Here is a 24823-nt window from a genome sequence, read left to right as displayed (position 1 = left end):
GGTCAGCCGGGTTGGCATACCCCCAACCCGAACCCGACCTGTTTAATAAATGGGTTACGCGGGTCGACCCGTTTATTAAACGGGTTGGCTTAAGCCCAACCCGAACCCGCCTAAGAGGCGGGTTGGCGGGTCGTGTCAGGTTTTGCCACCCCTACCCCTAACCTAACCAATTGTGACAAACGTTAAAAGCAGAAAAATATTGTTTTTCAAAAACTTGCAAAAAATTTTGTATTTTTTTGGCCAAATCTTGGCAATAAAAAATAAATAAAAAATTAATTTTTATAAGAAAATATTACAAAAAGTTATTTAAAAATAAAAACACATGGTTTTTTCATGATAAATAGCCATTTAAAAGGTAGATATTGTGTTTAAATTGCTGTATTTATGTAGATATTGTGTTTAAAACGTAGATATTGTGGTATTTTAAAAATCTCACCAGAAATTGCCGTTTTAAACTTTCAGGCAATTTCTCACGATATTATCGCCAGATTTTCATAAATCTCATGATATTTATCACTATGAACCAAACCATGTGCAGCGTTACTAGGGGTAGATATCGGGTTGAGTACCAGATGGTATTTGGATTACCTGACGCGAGATAGGAGAGGTTTACAGGCTTACAGACCGAAGCTCGCTAAGTCAATAGGACTCAAGCCCGACCCAATCCGATTAGAAAACAGATTGGGTTCCAGCCTGCTATGTCACAAAGATATGTGGATATGAGGACACGTGACACTTGCAAATTCAATTATTTTTCTAAAAACAAAAGACACAAGGGAATATTTTTATTTTTTAACCAATAAAAAAAGCAATGTTTTAGTATTATAATAGTAAATATATTATTATTGAAAAATATAAGAATGTATGATATTATAAAAAAAATATTAGAATATCATCATCACATATTTATATATAACTATTTTTTGCAAGATTTTTTCATAAAAAAAAAACACTCACTTTTTCAAAATAGCAAGATATCCTGGGAAAGAGATTTATGACGGGACATGAGGGTCGCAAGTGCGATGAAACATGAAATTGACATATTGCGACACTTTGGAAATTCAGCGCTTAATTACCAAAACCGTACAAAATTGTCATCCTTTTATATGATTGAACAAGTTAACCTCTTTCCTCCTCTAAAACATGATACATAATGTAGTGATTCAATAAACAAGAAATACAACTATATATCCAAATCATCATCTGGATCCTCATCAGAATCAAATGGCTATTCATCTGAATCACGAATATAATGTATCTGACCCTTGCCATCATCATCTTTTTGCAAGTTAAGTTTACCAATGGCAGAAACAGGGTCATTAGTGAGAGAACTGGATATGTCATTTTTCCGTGAACCTGCAATTGATCTTCGCCCATCATAAATATCTCTATGTTTGTCGTTTCCTGGAACAGACAGAGAACAGCAAAATCTAAGCACACAAAAATTCCTATTTTATAAAAGATGTTTCCTCGAAACTTTCAAGACTACTCCATGCCGAACAAATGGCAAACTAGTCTCAACAAAACAGCCAAAAATGTAACCAACCCCGCCATTGAAATTCCAACACCCCCAAGCCCCCAACAAAATCCCAAAGGAAAAAAAGCTTAAAACTAAGCATGGTGAGACCGCCAAGTAGAGTATGGCATGGAGAAAAGTTGGGGAATCAATTGCACCTTGGTGTTCAAAAGGAAAGTACAACTTTTTCCTTCTCTGTAAGCTGGAGATTGAACTGGACCTATTGAAGATGAAGTGCACAGAATGGAATGTGTCTAAAATGGTATTAGTGTCAAAATTTCTAAGTTCAATACCAAGATGTTAACAAAGATAGATGTCCTTGCCTATATAGAATAACTCACCTTTGGTAGACTGCTTTCACTGTTAACACCATTCCGCGAAGAAACTGGTACAAATTTAACTCCTCCATGTTCTACAAAAAATTATTCACACTATCATTGATTTTGTATGGATATATATATCTGTGTGTGTGTGCATGTACTCTCTCTCACACACACACAGAGCTTACTAGAATTTTGACTTTTCCGTTTCAACGCCATAAATGTAATTTGCCCCTAGAGTCCTGTTCAAATCTACATAAGTTGTCATTGCTACTATGTGCAACTATAGGTATGTGAGCCATTAGCTCCAAACCTGCAACCATACTGGACAGATATTCAAGAGCTGCAACCATCCTAGGCTTGTGGAGGTCTGAATGCATTAACCATAGGAGAGATGAAACTTGATCTGCAGCACAAAACAAGTTACAGTGAACCATAAATGCTTGAATTACACTGCATAGAAAACAATTTTGAATACAAAAGTTGATAACTAGAAGACAATACTTATCACCTATTAACCAAAAGCCAAATATCAAAGTTTCAAATCACAGGCCTCTACCGGACCCAAATTGTTGCTGACAATTAGATGATTCAAGATCAAATTAAAATATTCACATTGAAACTCCCAAGTTGATGCCCAGCCACCTGATCAGCAGGTCAATGGCACCAACCATGTGCAAGTGTGCAACTCAGCTGGAAGATCATGAATTGAAAGCAAAAGGGAAATCAGAGAAGATGCATGTTTTTCTGTAACAAAGGAGCACTATCAGGACATAATTCAATGAAGGATGTTACAATGCATTATAGACTTCAATTTAGCAAGGTGGCTACATATGATAACAAGGTTTTGTAGCCTTCAATTCAACAAGCTGGCTAGAATGACATTTTAAGAATGCAAATACTTAAAGATTTTCATAGATAGTAGAATACTTATAGCATGTTAGAAGAGCATTTTATATGAACTGTCTATTGCAATATTTGCCAAGGGTTTCCTGATTATTTTTAATAACAATTTCTTGATGCACCATGGCATTCAGTTAGACTGACCATTTCTCTACTACATTGTTCTGTAAGATCTACCTTGGCACAAGGTTATGATGGTTGGTCAAGCACAAGGTTGGCAGGAAGAAAAATGGAAACGAGGGAAACAGAACGGGAAACATTATATAAATAAAAATAAATAAATATATATATATATATAGTGTGTGTGTGGTGGTGGGGGGGGGGGGGGTGGAGAAAAAGTGCAAATGTCAACAATATGGATGAAGAATATTACAAGTTTACTTTTTTAATAATATTATGATAAATAGTAAGGATTAATAAAAAAATTTATAATATATATGATTACATTGAAAAAAGTATTTAAGAAAAAACTTGAAAAAATGTATGGAAACATGTTTCCCAAACAAGGGATATGAGTTTTTCATATAAAACAAGTAGGTTTCCCATGTGATGTGAAAGGGTTTCCCCAGCTTTTTTAGAAGTTTCCCACAAGTTTCGGAAACACATGGTTTTCAGTTTTGGAAACGGTTTCCCAGAACACATGTAAGTAGAATTTCCGGTAACCCTGGTCAAGCACCAACATGAAATGTCAAGATCCAAATATCCACACCATGTTTTTCACTTACAGGAATGGTTGCATGCAAAAATATCATACATTCATAGCTAATAACCTAAAAAAATTCTGCTAGGATCGTCTCCATGAGTACTTCACCAAGTTGCACAAGGCTGGCTGAAGCCCTTTGCTGAGATTATTCCCTTTTCACTTCCAGCAGCAAATACAGTTCCAATTTATGTCCTGTCATTTTGGCAATAGTCTTCTAACACTAGTTTCATATGACAAAAATACTTCTGCAAAGGGGTATTAATATGACTATGGGGAAGTTTACATGAATTCCTCTTTACCAAAATACCAACTTTGTTGTGAATTTCTCTCAAATCAGTTATGCTTAATGGTCTTAGCAGTCCTTACCACAGTCAATTAGTCCAGTGCCACCATAAGCCAATGAAAATTTCTGCTGAACTTTTCAAGAATGATAGTTTAATGTGTTAGAAAGTATGCGGAAATGAATTACAAGAATGCATAATGCATTCATAAGGTCCAACATTGGACAAACACAACCCCACAACGGGGAATAACAAAATGGTCCACTAAGAGACACCACAATAAGCCTACGAAGAGACATAAGTTAAATATGCTTTATTGAATGAGGGCCTAAAAGGCCATAGAATACAAGAGGGGGGACCCCCCTATTTATACAAAAAATGAGGGCTGAAAAAGGAGACCTATTAGGGGCTCCCCATAGAGACGTTGGGAGCCCCAACGGTCACAAAGGGGAGCTATTGGGGGATCCCCATAGAGACGTTGAGAGCTCCAACGGTCACATTGACCGTTGGGGCCCCAACGGCTCTATGTGGGGCCCTTTATGCGTGAATCCCTTTTCAATATAAAATAAAAATAAAAGAACTAAAAATAATTAATTACATAAAATAGTTGTTTCTAAAAACAACTATGTAAAATAACCAAAATGCCCCTATCGGGTATTTCACACACACACACACACATATAATTTAACACCCCCCCTCAAACTTCACGTGGGGATAACAAAAAGTTTGAAGATACAAAAAAGAGGGTTTTAAGTCTTCAAAGAATCTTCAATGACAGTCATCATCTTTAGAGCACATGAAAGAACTTTGCAAATGTCAGTCTTAAACTGTCTTTAATGATCATCCTCAAGTTCCTTCCATGATGTATCATAGATATTTCCTTCATCTCATCTTGGTGATCCTGTAGAACAAGCCAAAAGAACTCCAAGTAAAAATATCTTTATATCTTAATCAAATAAAAGATATCAAATAAGATTGACCATATGTTTTTATCACAACAACTATTCAAAAGATATTTCATGCATTTCAATTGAGTATTATGCAAAAATGATTTAAACTTAAATACTCTATTGATAAAACACACTATGTTCTTGAAGAAGGATATGGGCACAAAGGCCACACTAAGAAGAGAACATTACTAAATGTGAAAAAGTCTTCAAAGATGTGCACTACAAGTACCAACACCACAAAGAAAAACGTGTACAAAGACACACTTGAATAAAAGTATACAAAGGTATAAGAAAATTTTCTATAAAAAGAAACTTTGTGTAACAAAAATCAAGAAAAACAAAGAGTGCATAAAGGCACAAAGGAGAACACTCATAAGTGCACAAAGACACTGATACAAATGCACAAAGGCATGACGAATATGGACTTCAATATATGAGATCCCAAGATGGGGCTTTACAAAAGCATATTTAACACACATAAGTCAACAATAGGGTCTTTCACATCTTTAGAGAGAAGTTCTATGTCAAACATATGTCATATGAAAAACATAATCTAAGTATATTAAAAACATCCACCCAAGAGTCAAGAATGAATGTTATTTGAGTAGAGGACCTTACACATTTAGGAAAATCTCACTCAAATGATTGCAAATACAAAAGCTCATTATGTATATCAAATACAAAGGTGGCCGAAAAACCATAAGCACTTAATACATAGATTAAATGCCAAAATATCAAATTGATTTCAAAATATGTATACAATGATATGATCCACTTGTATTTCTTAAAAAAAATTAAATTATGAATGAAATTTTGCAAATTTCAATAATAGTTCATCCACTACAAACAACTACCTCATTAGTCCTCTAATACCCATAAATCAAGTGTATAAGCTACTAGAACAAAAACATAAATATAATGTCATTAAAGGCCAAAGACACACACAAATGTGTGTAAAAATACCTCTTGTCTACATGTAATAATACTTGAAATGAGTGTATCCACGACAAGAACAAGAGAATACACACACGAAGGTGTGACAATACATCTCTTGTCTACATAAAATAACACTTGAATTGAGTGAAAGAAGTCAACCATGGGCATACATCTCAGCGACTAGAACAAAGACGCAAATGCCAACATAGACTAAAAATCACACACAATGGTGTGAATCAACGTGTCTTGTCTACATATAATAACACTCAAGACAAGTGTGTTCAGCTACTAGACCAAGAGAACAAAGCCAACAAAGGGCTACCAACACACACAAAGGTGTGAACAATATGTTTTGTCTACATATGCTGACACTTAGATAAGAGGCATAAAATGAGAAGACATTAGAGGCAAGAAAGCTTGTAATGAAAATACAATTAAAGAACATCAATTTCTCAATATACCTTAAAACACTAAGGTTTCAAACTTTAGACATCCATCACAAGTATACATAATTAAAAGCATCCATAAAAACAACGACCACAAACAAATGAGTGACACACTCATAATTAGAGATCACATAAGAAGTCATTTTAAAGTCAAACTACAAGTTGACAACCTAAAATGACATAGCACGAGACACCCATAACTCACCTCAACAAACATCTCTAATATAACAATAACAAGGCCAAAAAGAATTGATGCATCATATAACAACCTCTGGTGGATAAATATAAATGTCATAAAAAGGTAATGAACACATAAGGAAATCATTTTCCAAATAAGTGATTTTACGAAGAGGGCCGATTTGAAAAAAATCAAATCAAAGGTCCAATATAATCAATCACAGCAATATGCCTTATAACAACAATTTTGCATAAACACGAATTATGCTTAATCATGATCAATTCTTCAAAAGAAGTCATTTATACCAAAAAGGCTTATCATGCAACAAACAATCATGAAATATTAAGCAACATCATGTGTAAGAACCGATTTGGAATAATCAAAGAGTCAAAACAAGCCTTAACTATAATAGATATAAAGTGCAATTATATGCACACCAAATGATAATAGATGCACTTTTATGCAATACAAGATGTTGAATGACAATAATCTTGAATGAACAAATAACAAATTTAGGCCAATATAGGCATTCATAAAGATGGTAAGATTATGAAGTTTGAAAATCTTATGAAATCCACTATTGTAACTTAAAAATGATGCTCACAACCAATCTCAAAAGATTCACAAAGGTTTACAAGTATTAATGAATCTTTGAAGGATATTACGCAAGAGAAAGATACTCACAAACAATCTTCTTCACAACAACCATGAAATCCTCACAAAAGAGTATATACCCACAAGAAGATTGTAAGGACCGAAAGGCTCCTTAAAGAGAGATCAAACACAAAAACACACAAAATTCCCAAAGGAGGGGGAAAACTTCATTAAAGTGGGAGAAATCCCAACAAAGAAGAATAATAGATTTATTAAAAAACCTTATAACAAAATATGATTGTACTATGGCATAAATCTATAAAATCGGAGGAAAAATTCGAAACTCATAAGTTTATCAAAAACATATGACTTAATAGGTTATTACCAACTCCTAATGCAATAAGTACGCAACAAACATTAATGAAGACCATAAATTTTACAATGAGATAAACTCTTTAAATCAAATTGAAGAATCTTTAAGAGTATAAAGATAACAAAGAAAATCACCATATTCCATAAGACCATTTTAAAACTTAATTCAACCGGTATTATAAAAAGCCTTTTTAATCAAATATTGCTCATATGAAAAGGACACATTAAGTAAGTGAATCAAAACTTAATAAGGAATTTTTCATATATGTCAAGCATTTTTTCAAAAAAAACACGATATTATAAGAAGCCATATATAAGACCTTTTAGTGGATAAACACATACCTTCAATACGAAACAACAAATATGATGAGAAAGTAGAAGAGTATGTGATCAAACTACATATCTCACAAACATTTTAATCTTAACATAACTTTCTTTAAAGACTTACCATTCATATAAAAGGTATTCTTACAAACAAAGTTAGGCATAAAATATAAATTCAAAGCTCCAATGGTCATAAATTTTTATCGGCCCATTAAAGCAAGTTTTGAGCAATCATATATCTAATTTTTCAAAAAACAAGTTCACCGGTTTTTAGAAATTATCATTTAAAACTTTCAAAGAAAAACATATCTAAAAGTATGTATACGAAAAAGATTCTATGGAGTATCAAGTAACTCAAATTCTTATAAAAAGACATAATGACAAAGAGAACACATGAAAAACATATCAAATTCTTCATACGACACTTAAAGAAATAGAATGCATACTGAATAACTTTAAGAAAGAAAAGAGAGAGAAATGAATACTTCACCATTTTTCTTTTAAATTTTCTTGAATAACACGTTTCCCGATGCACCAAAGAACAACTCGATCCCAACCGAGCTCTGATACCATGCTAGAAAGTATGCATAAATGAATTACAAGAATGCATAATGTCAAAACTGGCGTGTTTTGATGTAGAAATCAAGAAGAGGAGAGAGAGAGACTTCTTTGGTGAAATCGGCAGCCTTTACTTTTTTGTACAGTTGCACTAATACTTCATTAAGATAAATAGGGTTAGAGTATTTTTACATGGACAAAATTGTCCTGTGTTAGTAAAACAAATTACATTAGAGTATACATGATCCATATGGATCTCCTACTGGATCCATATTCTAATACCCTCCCTCAAGTTGTGCATGGGAGTGAACCATGTGCAACTTGTTCTTCAGGTACCAAAAACGGTTACTTGTGAGACCTTTAGTGAACATATCAGCGACTTGGTCTTCTGAAGGCACATAAACCGGCTCAATCTCTTTGTCTGCTATCTTTTGTCTGATAAAATGTTGGTCAACCTCAATATGCTTAGTCCGACTGTGATGAACCGGATTTAACGCAATTTGTATAGCGCCTCTATTATCACACATAAGAGTCGATCTTGAGATATCCTCTCGCATCTCTGTAAGTAGATGCCTAATCCAGGTCACTTCTGCTGTGGTAGCTGCCATAGATCTATACTCTGCCTCTGTGCTAGATCTTGCCACAGCCTTTTGTTTTCTGCTACTCCATGAGACAAGATTCCTTCAAATGAAAACACAGTATCCTGAAACAGACCTTCTTTCATCTGGATCTCCTGCCCAGTCTGCATCTGTATAGGCCAATATGTCATGTTTTGGTGTCCCCAAAGGAGATTGAGCATATGTGAGTCCATCACCCACCGTGTCTTTTAGATAACGAAGGATATATTTAACAACATCCATGTGACCAGTCTTCGGTTCATGCATGAACTGAGATACTTGATTTACAAAATATACAATGTCTGGTCTAGCAAAAGGTACTGTAACATGCCCACTAAGTTGCGATACTTGCTTGTATCAGGATATAACTCACCATCACAAATACTGAGCTTTTGATTGACAACACTGGGTGTAGGCACAGGTTTGCAATCCGTCATTCCTGCTTTGGCCAGAAGATCAAGAGTATATTTATGTTGAGTTAATGACATTTTTCCATCCTGTCTGTCCACCTCTACACCAAGAAAATATCGCAGTTCTCCAAGGTCTTTCATTTTGAACCGCATGCTTAGTAAAGTTTTACCTCGTTGAATATGATCTGGAGCATTACCAGTGATCACTATATCATCAACATATATGAGTAAGAAAACCATAGTGGTTTCATCACCGTATATGAATAGAGAATGATCTAGTTGGGAACAAATGAAACCGTGGTTCTGAATCTCTAAGGAGAAGCTCTCAAACCATGACCTAGAGGCTTGTTTTAAACCATACAATGCTCTGGTTAATTTGCATACATATTCTTTTGGGTCTCCCTCTGCATAGCCTTGAGGCTGCTCCATGTAAACTTCTTATTTCAAATCCCCATGAAGGAATGCATTTTTAACATCAAGTTGACTAAGGGGCCACCCATGTTCAATTGTCAGGCCAAGAATCATACGAATAGTTCCCATTTTCACTACTGGGCTGAACGTCTCATCATAATCTTGATCGTATTCTTGAGTAAAACCTTTGGCAACAAGATGTGCCTTGTATCGTTCAATGCTACCATCTGGTTTGTACTTAATCTTATACACCCATTTTGAGCCAACAACATTTTTATCGGGGGGACGACCAACTATCTCCCATGTTTGACACTCATGAAGTGCCTCGATCTCTTCATTCATTGCTTCAATCCATTTGTTAGATTGAACAGTTTGACAAAACCCAAGTGGTTCTTCGTGCTTTTCAATCTGGGATAGAAAGATCTGAAAATCCATAAAGAAGTTATCATAACTCACCCATTTTTCAATAGGATGCCTTATCCTGCCTGATCTTCTTGGTGCCTCTTTATTACTGGACAATGCCTCTTGTTCTCCAACAGGTACATCTATTTGCTCTCTGGGTCTCCTGGTATAGACATTGCATTTGTATCTCGGACATTATGTTTCTAATGCCTTATCTGAAGCTGTCTATCATGTACACTTTCAGGAACCAAAGTGGTATGTTCTGTAATATGTGAAATAAGTTCAGCACTGAGCCATGGATCATACCAATTAGCAGCTGCGTCAATATGTTCATGATTGTGGTCTGCTTTATTTTTTAGAAAATTATTTTCATCAAAGACAACATTTCTGGAAATTCTGATCTTCTTATTGGCGGGGTCATAGCACCTGTAACCCTTGTGTTCATCTGCATAACCTACAAATTGGCAGATAGAGGCTTTGTCCTGAAATTTAGTTCTCATCGATTTATCAATGTGTACATAACATTTGCATCCAAAAACTCGTAACTCATCATAGTCAGGTTGTACACCAAAAAGAACATAATAGGGAGACCGGTCTTCAAGGATAGGCATAGGAAGACGATTTATCACATGAGTGGCAGTGTGAAAAGCTTTTGTCCAAAGACTAATAGGCAAGTTACAACCATGCATCATACTCATTGCACTTTCCACAATATGTCTGTGTTTACGTTCAACAATCCCATTTTATTGTGGAGTGTACGGGCAAGAAACTCTACGATGTATCCCATTTTCTTGGAGAAAATCTAAAATTTCTTTGAAGGAATACTCACCACCTCCATCACATTGGAGAATTTGAATATTTTTGGAGAATTGAGTTTTAACGTAGGCATGAAAGTAACGGAAAATAAGAAAAACCTCTGATTTGTGTTCATAAAGAATATCCAGGTAAAGCGAGAGAAACTGTCAATAAAGGATACATAATATTTACTTCCAGAAGAGGATGGATTAGGGGTTGGGCCCCAAACATCAGAACATATATCTCAAAAGTTATGGAAGCTCTTTTATTTATTTGATGAAAAGGAAGTACATGACTTTTGCAAATCTGACAATTAGGACACACTTTATCCTTTAATGAAGGTGAAACAGACTCTGAAAGAAAACCATTGGACACTAACTTTTCAATAAAGACTTGACTATAATGACCAAGACGAGAATGCCAAAGATTTGGCTTATTACGTTTGGATAAACTTAGGATACTTTTAGAGACATGATCAAACTTGGGCTTCAGGACATTGGAGGCTAGATCTTCATTGAAGACATACATGTCTTCACGTCGCTCTCCTTTAGCGAACATCTCCTTCGTTTGAAGATCCTTGACAAAGACAGAAGTAGGAGTAAATTCCACAGATGAATTAGTAGAATCAACAAGCTTAGAAACAAAGATAATGTTTTTCTTTATATTTGGTGCATGAACAACATTAGATAAAGGAATGGAGGAAGACTCGGACAAAGGGATAAGAACATTGCCTACGTTTGAAATAAGGTGGTGAGTCTCATCTCCAGTTACAATATTATATTTACCAAAATAGGGAATCAAAGTAGAGAACTTACCTGCATTGCCAGTGACATGAGTTGCTGCCCCAGAGTCCACATACCATATCCCATCAGCATTCTGTTTCAGGTTCAAGTTGGCCATAGCAGACAAAAGGAGATCCTTAGCATCATCATTGACCCGAAAGGTACCTGCAGTTCCTGATGTGCCAACATTTCTATTGCTTTGTATTCTATTACGATTTTGGGGGTTGTACCAACAGTTGGCTTCAATGTGACCACGTTTGTTGCACTGGTAGCATGTGGGAAAAGTTTTTGAAAACTGGCAGTGAAATTTGGTGTAGGTAGCAGCCCACGTCCACCCTGGAGTTGTGCTCCCTTGCCTCTACCGCACCCTCCTCGTGCACGATCAGCAATCATCCCTGTGGCAAGAACATCATATGTAGATGGTTGTCCGACCGAAGCATCTGACATGCCTTTTAAAGACATCTCGTACTGGAATAGCTTAGCGCGTAAATCTTCAAAACTGGGCAACGTCGGCAAGCACAATAAAGAAGTGACAAGAACATGATACTCTGATCTTAGGGCATTCAATGTTTGTTGCACTTTTTCTTTGTCTGACACTGGATATCCAACAATGGCCAATTGATCTGTGATACTTTTGACTTGATTTAAAAATTCAATAATGGTCATTGCCCCCTTTTTCAAAAGTTGGAATTCACGTTTGAGAAATAACACCTTAGCCTCTGATATCTGAGAGTAGGTCTGAGCTAGAGTCTCCCACAATACTTTAGTTGTGCAATTATCAGGAATAGAAACTAATACTTCTTGCGACAATGTGGAAGTTATGTACGCAACGAGAGCCTGATCTCGCTTCATCCAAGCAACAAAAGCAGGGTTGCGAATGATGTTTGGCAATCCTTCGTCCTCTTTGGCTTGTTGTGTGATAGATTCTGGAGGCATTGGAATGGAGCCATCCAAGTGACCTGAAAGGTCTTGACTACGAATGAAGGGAGTAATCTGCCTTTTCCAGGTCAGGTAGTTGTTTGTGTTTAACTTTTCGGAAACTAGTTGCCCCAAGAAATTGGAAGAAAGAACAGAGTTTGTTAAACTATCCATTTGCAGAAATTTATGGCAGAGATAGACTTTATGACAGAAAGATCAAGGTCGGTTGAAATGAGAGATAGACTTTATGACAGAAAGATCAAGGTTGGCTGAAATGAGACTGATATCATAAAGGACTCGAAAATCGGCTTTATGATAGAAGAACCAGAGAAGGTCACGACAGGATTTTAAAGAATGTCACAACAGGGTATTGGACAGTTGATCTGGGTATTGTCTCAGACCATGAGCAGATCTGAGTAACCAGAGCAGATTCTTGTGAAATAAGGACAACACACACAAAAGAAAGGGGAGAGCTTGGCTGGATTGACCAGTCTACACAGAAAAAGAAAAAAACTCGAAACAGAGGAACTCGACTGGGGTGACCAGTCCAGAACAGACCAGATTTACGTGAGAGGACACGTGAAACAGGGGAAACTCGTAAATAGAGGAACTCGGTTGGGGTGAATGATCAGTCCAGATCAGATTCACGTGAGGAGAGAGACCAGGCTAGATTCACGTGAAAGAATACGTGGAATCAGCTTTTCCAGAAATAACGAGAGGAAACAGGAATAACGAGGAGAGAAACCTAAAGGAAAAGGAGAAACAGGAATATCGTGACTTGTCGAGGAGGAGAACTCACCTTTTTGGAAATGAAGCGTGACCTGACGAGAATGAGGATGCAACTTTTCAAGTCTCTGATGGAACTCGTTTTACTCCTAGTACTGTCGTTGCTCTGATACCATGTCAAAACTGGCGTGTTTTGATGTAAAAATCGAGGAGAGAGAGAGAGAGAGAGACTTCTTTGGTGAAATCGGCAGCCTTTACTTTTCTGTACAACTACACTAATACTTCATTAAGATAAATAGGGTTAGAGCATTTTTACATGGACAAAATTGTCATGTGTTAGTAAAACAAATTACATTAGAGTATACACGATCCATATGGATCTCCTACTAGATCCATATCTGATCCATATTTTAATACATAATGCATTCATAAGGTCCAACATTGGACAAACACAACCCCATAATGGGAAATAACAAAATGGTCCTCTAAGGGACACCACAATAAGCCTACAAAGAGACATAAGTTACATATGCTTTATTGAATGAGGGCCTAAAAGGTCATAGAATACAAGAGGGGGGAACCCCCTATTTATACAAAAAATGAGGGTTAAAAAAGGGGACCCATTGGGGGCTCCCCATAGAGACGTTGGGAGCCCCAACGGCTCTATGTGGGGCTCCTTATGCATGAATCCATTTTCAATATAAAATAAAAATAAAAATAAAAGAACTAAAAATTTAGGGTATGTTTGCTTGCATTCAAACGTGATTTGGAATCTCATGCAAATAAGAAAATGAATCTCATTTGCACGGCTAATCAAACATGTGATTTGGAATCTCATGCAAATGAGAAATGGAATGTGATTTGAAATCACATTTGAAGTGAATCTCATGTTATTCCAAATCACATGGTGGAATATGTGATTTGAAATCATATGACTTCAAATCACGTGATTCCAAATCACATGAGATGCAACCAAACATACTCTAAGTGTTAAAACTACAGTTATAACAATACAAAAAAGCATAACCCGCAAAAGAATGCTTTAGTGTATATCTAATTCCAAAATTAATATTTATATCTAATTCCAAAATTAATAATCTCAACAAACTCTACAGTGGAGTTTTCCTAAATCAGGGATTCTTTTAGACAATTCAAAACCTTCAAATCCATACCCAAATTTGATGGTTATTTACAAAACATCCCTAGTTTTTTTAGACATTCAAAACCTTCAAACTTATACCCAGGTTTTTGCCTATTTCAATAACATAGAAACATTTTTCCTCTGTTATTCCATTTTATATCCACCAGTAGCTGAAGTTAATATTCTCTCGCATGCATTATCCATCACTTATCCACCATTATTAACACTATGGCATCATTGCCAACATGGCTGTGAATTACTACTAACCTTAAATAACAAGCAAGAAGTTGCATCCTATTGTGCATGATGAAGAAACATCATTGAGGTGCTAGCATGAACATAACATTGTTAATGGCTTGATTAAAATTTGAAAAAAGAAAATGAATACAGAAAGATCTACAAAAATGTAAAATAGATGCCATGCCTAAATCATGTGTGTGTGACTGTGTGCATTGTGATTCAGGAAAGATTTTTGCTAGATCAAAGAGGCATTGGTGAAGATTAGCCTGATCACAATATGAGAGACGAAAGGAGGGAGATATTCTTCAGCTTTGTCATAGAAAGGACAAAATTGTCAACTTGTTGCACTTATAAAAAGTGAAATGATATCAGAAGAAATTGTGTGTAAAATGCAAGTTTTTTGAAGATTTTATTTGGTTAAGACTAGGAAAAATAGGTTAGATTTTTTAAATACTCAACATTGAAGAGGCCACCCTCGTCATTCATGACTTTTGCTTTGACCCACCACCCGTGAGGAAGACGGGAGCCCCCATTAGATCGAGATCGGAGTTCTCCTCCAATTATTTTATATGATCGATTGAACACTAGGAAAAATAGGGTATGTTTTTGAAATACTCAACATTGAAGAGGCCAGGTACATCTTAGTAAAAAACCCTATATGTGTGTGTTTGTCTGCCTAGGCAAGTGCTCTTTTCTAGCCCGGTGCTTCCACATCATAATTATGTGATCCTCACTAACTTTTCTCATTCTATGATTTCAAGTTCCAACTTGTAGAAATAAGGTTGCATAAGATAAAGCATTATATGTAAGGAAAAAAAATCAATAACATTCACAATAGAATTATATCACTAACATAATATATGTAAGGTGATGTCCATTGAAAAACTTAATATTTGCAAAGCAACCCTGGCCAACACCTTTTGCAGAAGATAATGAAACATCCTGCTATCATCTTTAGTTCTTTCTCAATCTTGAAGAAAAATATAATAGGACATCAGAAGGTGGATATTTTCAACTATATGATAACATACCATGGCTACGAAGATTGTTTATGAGGCTAGATACCAATTGCAGTGATGAATGTCTAATCAATTCACTTACCTGAAACAACACAGATACAAAATAAGAGAAAAAAGAAAACCTAAGGATTTTACAATGACAAGCTAAGAACCATAGAGAAATTCAATTTGTCATGAAAAGCTTCCAATCCAGCTATGTTATTAAAAACTGGTTCAAAGGATAAATCAATTTTCTAATGATTTGATAAACCAAACTAATTTGAGTCTATTACAAATTATTTTGTAAAAAAAGAATTTTCAGGTAAAAACCAATAACAAAGAAAGAATACTGAAAATGTGAAAAGAAAAAATATATTGCGAAAAGTAAAAGTAAATCAGACTTTCATTTGACTTGAATAGATGTGAGAGCGAACGAGCAACAAAGTTAACCCTCTAAACCAAATTTGGCTACATCTATTTCTTGTTCCCTCTCGTAACTGTAACACCCCAAATTTTCTATCCCGAAAATCGTGTAAAATTTTTCTTTTTTGAAACGGTTTTATAAATTTGCAGCGAAAATTCAAACGAGATAAAAACTTTGGCGTATTACTTCATGATCGCATCATTTTTTACATATATATTAAACTTAAAAATTAACCATCTATAAATTAAATAAATGTCTATTACATTTAAAATTTAATAATAACAATTCATTTTAAAATTTAAATCAGAGACTTAAGCATTTATAAATGCTCGCAATCCAAAACAATCAAAGGAGTGAAAAAGGCTTGGCTCGGTCCCTATCGCAACCTCTTACCATCGCTTATGCACTCATTCGATACCTGAAAACATTTAAATTCAATAGGGTCAGACAACTAAGTCTCAGCAGGGTAGAGTTATTTCAAACACATAAATTAAAACAAGTAGACAGAAATTGATTCAATTTTTCATACATTCAAACAAGATTAAATACATCAGAATTACATACATAGATTTTGAACATGTCACTAAAGCATACAATCAAAAAAATTCTTTAAATCAATCATCTACTCAACTACGAACAATTAAATATGCATGAACAACTAAAAATGCATGCACTTATCATTGCAAAAGTTGATTGTATGCATAAGTCATTTATTATCTTTAATTAGGTTTTCTTTCTTATATGATGCATGTCATGCCTATCTAATACGTAATCACTTTAGGTTACAGTTCCTAGCCCTGTGAGTACTAATACAGGCTTAAACCTGGATCAGGGCCATGACGCAGACAGTATTTTCAAACAAATGTGGCTTTGGCTTGGCCGAGCACCTTTTACCAGTCTTACGAGTGAGGGAAGAGCGTATCGAGAAGGCGCTCCTAACGCCGTCATCCCGATGCGTCAGTTTTTCACTCGTGAGTTTTTATCCTCTACGTTGCAGTATAATACAAAGGTTTCCCCCATCTCCATGGTTGGGAAGCAACAACCTTATGAGATTCAGCCTCTTCAGAGCCCATGGATGTACCCTTGAAGACACATGATTCAATATCAATGCACATGCTTCTTTTTATTTCAAACTTAAGCACATATGCACAATAAAACGATGATTTTCCTTTACAACTAAATGCATCCAATCATCAACATTATCATCATGTATATGTCAGTCATATAAAAACAATATACATGGTTCATTAACATTCGCATCTGATTCAAAAGGTACTCTTCCGTCCCATTCAATAGTGAAAGGCCATGAAGGCAAGCTAGTGCATTAGCACATTATTCAATTCATGCCTCATAATTGGCACTTAGTTCCCTGCATAAACTATTTTTTAACAGTTCATATTCAGTACAAGGTTCATTCGCAAAAGCACACATGAATCACATAGAATTCGCAAGCATACGCTAAACGGATCTTGGACTAGTTTAAAACTTGTAAAGACTCAATTATGTCTGATTGTTACAGAAGTTACAAAAAAAATTGCATTTAGCATACAGAGTTAAAATTTTCATATTTTGCATATAATTTTGTCAGTTTTCTGATGCCACAAACCGTTTGTAAAAATTCATCTGAACGAGGGAGATACGACCAATTTAGTGCACACCTGTACTTTTTTGTTCCGAATGTCACTCAATGCTCAATCCGAGAAAAAAGCTCAAAATTTCACAAAAGGTGTGAAATTTTGTTAGTTTTCCAACACAACAAACCGGTCATAAAAACTCTTCAGGACGAAGGAGATACAAATGATTTACCAGTCGGGTGTCAGGCCGAAAATATCTAATAACGGACAATATGCATTCTAAAATAATATCACATGATTTTTATATAATCTACTATAAACAAATCCTATTTTCTCAGCTGTTAGGCCGAAAAATTGATCCGTCTCTCCGAACCCTATTTTCTCATAAATAGTTTCGGTATTTTTGCAATAACAAGCATAACAATGTGTATTTTTTCGTGACAAAAATAACAAAAACATACTAAGCATCATATCACATGTACATGAACATTAAACCATGAATTCTAACTAAAAGTTTTATAAGAAATCAATAAACATTACATTAATTTCAAGAAATTACGATTTTTTTTATGATAAATCCATAACATGCATTACATAATTTTTGTTCATTTTTTTTTAATTTCAGTAATTCGATCACTTTAGGAGAGGAACCAATTTCTTCTTGGGGAAATCAGAAACACCCCTTTTCATGAATTCAATTTAGACTTTTCGAAAGCTTTTCTTTTTTACAATATATTAATTTGAACTCCAAAAACACGATTTTGAGAAGGGCTTTCTTTCGAAAACCCTCTCTTTTCAATTTTTGACAAACCCCAACACCAATCCCACACATGAGGGGTTTGGTATAGGGTTTGTTCTTAATAGAAATCGGAATAACTCGTGCCTACGAGTTCCGATTTACGTGTAGAGTATAAAACTCCCTACTTTTTACAAAAATTATGAATCCGATTGCCAAAAGACGGGTTATTCTACTCGATCTGTCTTCTCCCTTTTGTACGGTAGCTACAGCCCTATGCTCAACCTTCGTTCAACATGGGTCTAAATCCCCTTAGTGAAAGAGGAGAAAGAAAATTCAAAGAACAAGAAAAGAGAGAGAGAGAGAAACAAGAGAACCAAAAAAAACCAAACCAATAAGGGGGGGCGTGAGCCCCGCCCCAACCCCTATATAAGCTGGCTAACCCCTCATTTTCCAATAATTTTCTTTCTCCTTTGTTTCTCCCTTTCTTTTCTTTTGTTTTTGCATTTCATAATTTTGTTTTTATGTTTTATTTCCTACTTAACTAGATTTAGGTTTAGCCTAAGTATAGTCATTCATATGATATACATTAAGCAAAGGGGATCCACATGGGTTGGACGTCCCCCCTTTGTTTGGCTACTTACTAAAAGAGTTTTTCATTAAAACAAGTCAATACTCTTCTTTGAATAGCAAGGTATTGACTAAAGGTTACTATGTATATTATTAATTTTTTTTTCATCTTTCTTTCCTTCTTCCACTTTCCTTATTCCCATTTTTTTTTTTACTTCCTTTCTTTTTAGCACTCAGCGAGATGTCTCTCTCCTTGGGAGGTCTTACCTAAGCAATTTGATAAGTTTTGACTTTATGATTTAAAACATTTTGTGTTTGAAAACTTTTAAAACTCTTGTGAATTTAAAACTTTAACTTTTTTTTCTTTAAGTTAACAAGGAAGTGCCACATATGATGGGACGGCCCACCTATGGACTCCTACCCTCTTATTCAATTTAATTCAATTACATTTTTTGTTTAATTAATTGTTTTTAATTAATTATTTTTAATTAATTTAATTTAGTATTTTGGATTTCAATTCTTTCGAAACTATAATAAGTTTTAAATGAAATTCAAATTATTTTCAAATGTATGTAAATGTCTCTAAACTAAAATAGTTTAGTTATTTATTTTCTAACCACAATTCTAATTTCTTAAAAATATATTTTGAAGATGATTTTCACTAGGGTTGATAGGACCCATTATCGTTTTGAGTACTTTATTTTTTTGCAAATTGGATTTTAAACTCATGAACTAAATTCAAAATTATTGAAATTACATTACACACGTATCAAATTATCCTAAATTCATCTGAAATCATATTTGATTTTATTTCGATAAAATTTACCAATTATTTTATTAAATTCTATCTTTTTCAAAAATTTGATTATGAATGCGAATTTCACTAAAATCAACTTTAATTTTTCATTAGATATTTTTTATAATTTATCTTAAGTTAATTTGTATTTTTATATTTTTTCTCATAAAAAACTTTATTAATTATAAATACTATGGAGAACCACATGTACTACATCTAAATTCAATTCAATTTCGACGAAGAATCAAATTATTGTATAAATCAAACTTGAATTGACATCCAATTAAATCTTAATTTAGGTTAAACTCAAGCCCAAATCTAATTATAATATTCGAAATATATTTATTAAATCCCAATTCAAATCCAAATCCGATCTAAATTCAAATTTCCAAATTAAAATCCAGATTTGATAAAACTCTAGAAATTGAAAGTGAAATATAATGAGACTCCAAATTAAAATACGCACTAAATTCAAAACCGAACTAATATTGAAATTCAAATTTCATTTCATTAAGTTCAGCTTAAATCCAAATTAAATCCGATTAAAAATTAAAATCCTGATTCAGAATGAATTCTCAACTTGAAATTTATTTTGAATCATGATTAATGCTTGAATTATAACTTAATTTTCATCTTAATTTCAACTAATATTTTAGCCTTAAATTTACCGTTATTTCTCGTAAAATATCAAAAAATTGCGAGTAACTCACCCATTCAAATCTAAATAAACAACAAAAAAAGAGAAAGATTGAAGGAGTGAGAAAACTTAACAAAATTACAAGGGGTTTTGGTAGAAAAAGTTCATCTGAATCAAAGAAATGGCTGATGGTTTGGGGGGAGAGAAAGAGAGAGTAGCTTGCCAAGATCTGTTTCACATTGCTGGAAATCTAACCAGCAAGCTCAACTTGGATGTTGGAATGGGTCCGATCGGGAGAGAAGATTTAGGGCAAAAAAAGGCACAAATAACACAAGGGAAGGAAAAGTGACGTGTGGTTGCTAGCAGTCATAGTGGTCAATTTTTTATGGTGGTTGCTAGCAGTCATAGTGGTCAATACTTGAGAAATAAAGCAAACGACAATTACCAATCACTGATCATTTGCATTTTTGACTGCTGGTATACTTAAGGGTTTAGGAATGTGGTAGCTATTAAATACACATTGATAGTCTCGTATTCCATCCACTAAAAAATGGTCAAGTTGGTAAGACTATTTATTAACTTGTACTTTGCTATACGTGAAATAGAGGTGAAGACAAGAAATCGCCCAGATAATTGAAGTATAGAATTTAAATTCATTTTTCTGGGCATGTTTTGTGTTGACTTCATCTATTATAAAAGGCTAACATACTATTACTTGTGATTGTACTGAATAATATTACGGGAAGCACAAATTATCTCTCGCCAAATATGTCAAAATATGCACGTAAGAATAAACCACAACCAGTTTATTAGAAGGTAAGAAAAAGATCTAAACAAATGTACAAGGTCAAACAAACCAAAACACTAGATGATATGACCTTGAAATAATTATACAAATATAATTGCAAAATGAATTAAGAAAAAAGTTACCAAATCAATTGCTACTGAAAATCGACCTTTCCCATGTCCGATGGTTTCTGTATAAGCCGTATATGTAAATGGCATTTAGGAATTTATCAATCACAAAGCAGGTCATGGCACATCAACAAGACAACAGACCAGTAAAAGGATACCTTTGCCAAGATCAATAATAGAAGAGAGTAATTTATTTAGTGATATCCTTAAAAAGGGACACATTGGAGTGATGGGACAAGTCACTATTGTCCTTGACATATTCTTGAGTGCAATTCAAAAGTCTGTCCTTCCAGCCAAGAGGATCTGAATAGCAGTCTAAAATCTGAAACCTGAGCCATCAAAAAGCATAAATCAATTACAAGCATAAAATATCCTCCAATAAGATCAATTACAAGCATAAAATATCCTCCAATGAAAACACCAAGTTATGAATTAAATTAACTACATTTGATGGAGAACAAATGGAAACACAAACAGCCTCTTGCTTCTCAATTTCATATAAAATAAATCTTAACTCAAGAATGGTGACATCTGCATATATCAATCCTAATAATCTAGAAACTAGACTAAATAGTGGGGGGTCCAGGGGTTAGGGAACAGATAATGATTTATTGGTTAGAAGAAAACCATTAATTTTATCCACAAGAAAAGAGGGCAAGAAATAAATGAAAAAAAAAAAAGAATCGATGGAAAACTTGAGACATTGTAGACTGTGTGGCTTAAATCTTTCCACAACTGCACCTACATGGCTACATCCATAAAGGACTTATCGGTTCAAAAACCTAGGGGATTTTTTGGTTTAAACACATGGAAGCGTTCTTTTTCTTTTCTATACCTGAGCCGGGGAATGGCCCCCGTGGTATTTGAACCCGAGATCCCTTGTTTATGATAGTGTGACCTAACCATCCAGCTATCTCATTCAACCCCACATGGAAGCACTTCTTATATGTAGGTATCAATGTCATGAAAGCTATTAAGGTGAGGATAAACACTAGCATGTGTGCATTAACAATCTACAACTTATAAACTTAGAGTATGAGTCAACTTCCAATAAACAATTGATATGAATAGTCAGCTTTTATATCAAGCATTTACCATCTGCTCAAACGTCAAATCTTTGTTCAAGTTGGTGTTCCTAACAGTATTGCACTTTTCTTTTGGTGCAATCAATGCTTGTGCAAGGCCACTTTGAGAAGCCATCCCAAAATAGCAAGTATTAAGTGGAATAAATTTTCTTGATTTGCCAAGCTACTTTTTTTATCATAGATCAATAACTAAGTTCATTTTTGCTTTATGTCCAGAACTACTTTTGGGACGAAGATGAACAACCTGTCCAGAACTACTTTTAGGACAAAGATGAACAACCAAGTTTCTTTGAACGCGGAGCCTCCAGTAATCTACCCCTTAATGAATGGTTAAGTCATATTGGTTAAAGCAAGTGTTTCCAGCTGCAAAACTAGTTACTATCAAAGAATTTATGGCAACAATACAAAGCCTTCTACGGTGCAAACAAAGGCCTCAGTAGGAAATACAAGGGGCCATTTCCTATTATCAAAAAAATAGGAAATTTTGTATACATGATGGTTTTAAGACGTCTTAGACAACTCTGAGAACTCATACAAACTGTCGAAATTCAATTATTTTCTTGCATCACTTTATTGTATTGGTGAACAATATTATAGCCCATGTTGATCAAGAGATGCCATCTTCAAATCCCAATGAATAATTTGATATATAGGCAGAAGTTCATATACAGCATTCAGATGTCAAATAGGAAGTGTGCAATAGCTCCTCTATATCATATATATTGCAACCATATATTGTTGTTTGATTGTTTCTGAAAGTAATCGTCCATCCTCAACCCACATGCCTGAAAGAATCAAACTCCTCAATCATGGACAGAATGATAGCAAGAATACCCTGTTATAATCCATAAAGCACTACAAGACTCTACCTAAATGGAAATAGCAAAAGAATGACCAAGATAACATGAACAACAGAATTTAGATGGCATGATAATAATAAGATGTCTTTGGTCCTATGAAGCATTAGGACTACTGATACTAATTGGAGGTAGGATGACCTGCCTAAACAGGATATAAAGGCAGAATAAGTCCAATCTGAACATGTTCTACTATATGCTGCTATTGTTAAAACGAATCTTGCTTTATTCTGCATTCTCTTCTTTTCACTCAAAGCTACAACAAATTATCAAGAACAATGGGTTGGCATCTTGACCCACGCAGTTCCAAACTAGATGTGATAATGGTATATCACCAGCTATCTATCAACATCCATAAACCAAGACAACAAAGCTTTGAATTTGAAAAAGAAAATTAGAAATAAATAAATAAATTGTCTACTTTATGCAAGTAACCACGAATGAAACTTCATAAAATTTTGATTATTTGATGTCAAAATAGCCGAGAATGCAAAATATTAGCATTTTGCGACAACCAAAAGTCTAACCAATCCATGTGGTATCGATTCCAAAAACAATCCCCGCTATAACTTCAGATCCTTGCTTGGAATTTAGTCTTATGAATCCGACAACAAAATGCCACTCATGACTATAATAACAACAACAATGAGAAATACAGTTAGACGCTTCAGAACTATTCATGGTGGTGATGGTATTCTGAGATTACCATCTCCCCGAGGGTGTCATATCAATCTCTCTCCTTTTCAACAAGTTGAAATAGTAAGTAGGTTTTCGTGCTAATGTGATGACCATCAATCCCCTAGAATAGAACAAATCAAATTCAACCATCAAAACCCAACAAGAAAAATGAGAGAGAGAAAGAGTAACAAACTTACCGAGCTTGGGATCTTCCAGAGGAGACATTGGACCAAAGGTTGCAAAGGAAGTGATAAAAAATATGAAAACCCAATTGAATGCTCAACGAGTCCTTGATCATGAAGGCAGGGAAATGCTCTCCCTCCAACACCCCCATCTCTCAAAACCCTAAGAACTCTAAAGACCCAAACCCTCCATTGTTCTCTTCTGAGAGTACTTCTGACCCTTCTGAATAGCAAGAGAGAGAGAGAGATGATTTACTTAAAGGGAGCCAGGGGTAGATCCAAGAATCTAAACTAGGGTGGGCACAAATGCACATTGAAAAGAACAAATAACTCCTAATAAACGATACTAATAACAAATAAAACCCTTAATATTCAAAGTTCTAACCAAAATCAAGTATTAATTCTTCATGGTTTCACGTTGAATGCTAATTGAAAAAGAAAAGTGCGTAAAACCCTAAAACTATAATTCAACATTCATGTAATTTTAGAAAATACCAAATCAAAACCCTGATTCTCACAAACATCATAAATTATGCATTTATGTTAATTGATAAAAACAAAACCATTAATATTTTAACCAAAAATCAAGCATTCATTGCTGATTATTCATGGATTCATGGATTTAGGCCTAATGGTAATTGAAAAACAAAAAAAAACATAGAAAAACTATAAAACTATAACTAGAACCTTAAATCCTAACAAACATCATTCATGCATGGGCTACTTGAACAAAAAAAAACAAACCTAAAATTCCAACTAACATCAAGCATCTGGAATAATCAATCACGTTGTTAATTAAAAAAACAGAAGTACCTAATTAAATATTCATCTTATGTCAAAACAAAATA

At 34.5% G+C, this 24823-nt stretch overlaps 2 protein-coding genes across 2 annotated transcripts; both read right to left on the bottom strand.

Moving 5' to 3' along the window:
• Positions 1 to 1072: 1072 nt before the first annotated feature.
• On the bottom strand, positions 1073 to 2240 carry LOC149826849 (elongator complex protein 5-like). The gene is made up of 4 exons (XM_090020141.1): positions 2150 to 2240; positions 1858 to 1928; positions 1675 to 1736; positions 1073 to 1404 (listed from the first exon to the last, which is right to left on the bottom strand). The coding sequence occupies exons 2-4, from the start codon at positions 1923 to 1925 to the stop codon at positions 1229 to 1231; spliced, it is 306 nt and encodes a 101-aa protein (XP_089876267.1). The 5' UTR covers positions 1926 to 1928; positions 2150 to 2240; the 3' UTR covers positions 1073 to 1228.
• LOC149826848 (elongator complex protein 5-like) lies at positions 2046 to 24127 on the bottom strand. The gene is made up of 7 exons (XM_090018388.1): positions 23991 to 24127; positions 23822 to 23914; positions 21429 to 21502; positions 21332 to 21364; positions 21189 to 21235; positions 15555 to 15624; positions 2046 to 2242 (listed from the first exon to the last, which is right to left on the bottom strand). The coding sequence occupies exons 1-7, from the start codon at positions 24125 to 24127 to the stop codon at positions 2046 to 2048; spliced, it is 651 nt and encodes a 216-aa protein (XP_089874514.1).
• Positions 24128 to 24823: the final 696 nt, after the last annotated feature.

The sequence above is a fragment of the Nuphar pumila genome, chromosome 10 (assembly GCF_984573655.1).
Source record: "Nuphar pumila chromosome 10, dmNupPumi1.hap1.1, whole genome shotgun sequence".
NCBI lineage: Eukaryota > Viridiplantae > Streptophyta > Magnoliopsida > Nymphaeales > Nymphaeaceae > Nuphar > Nuphar pumila.
Note: the sequence above shows the minus strand (reverse complement) of the source record. Positions and strands in the feature narration are given on the sequence as shown.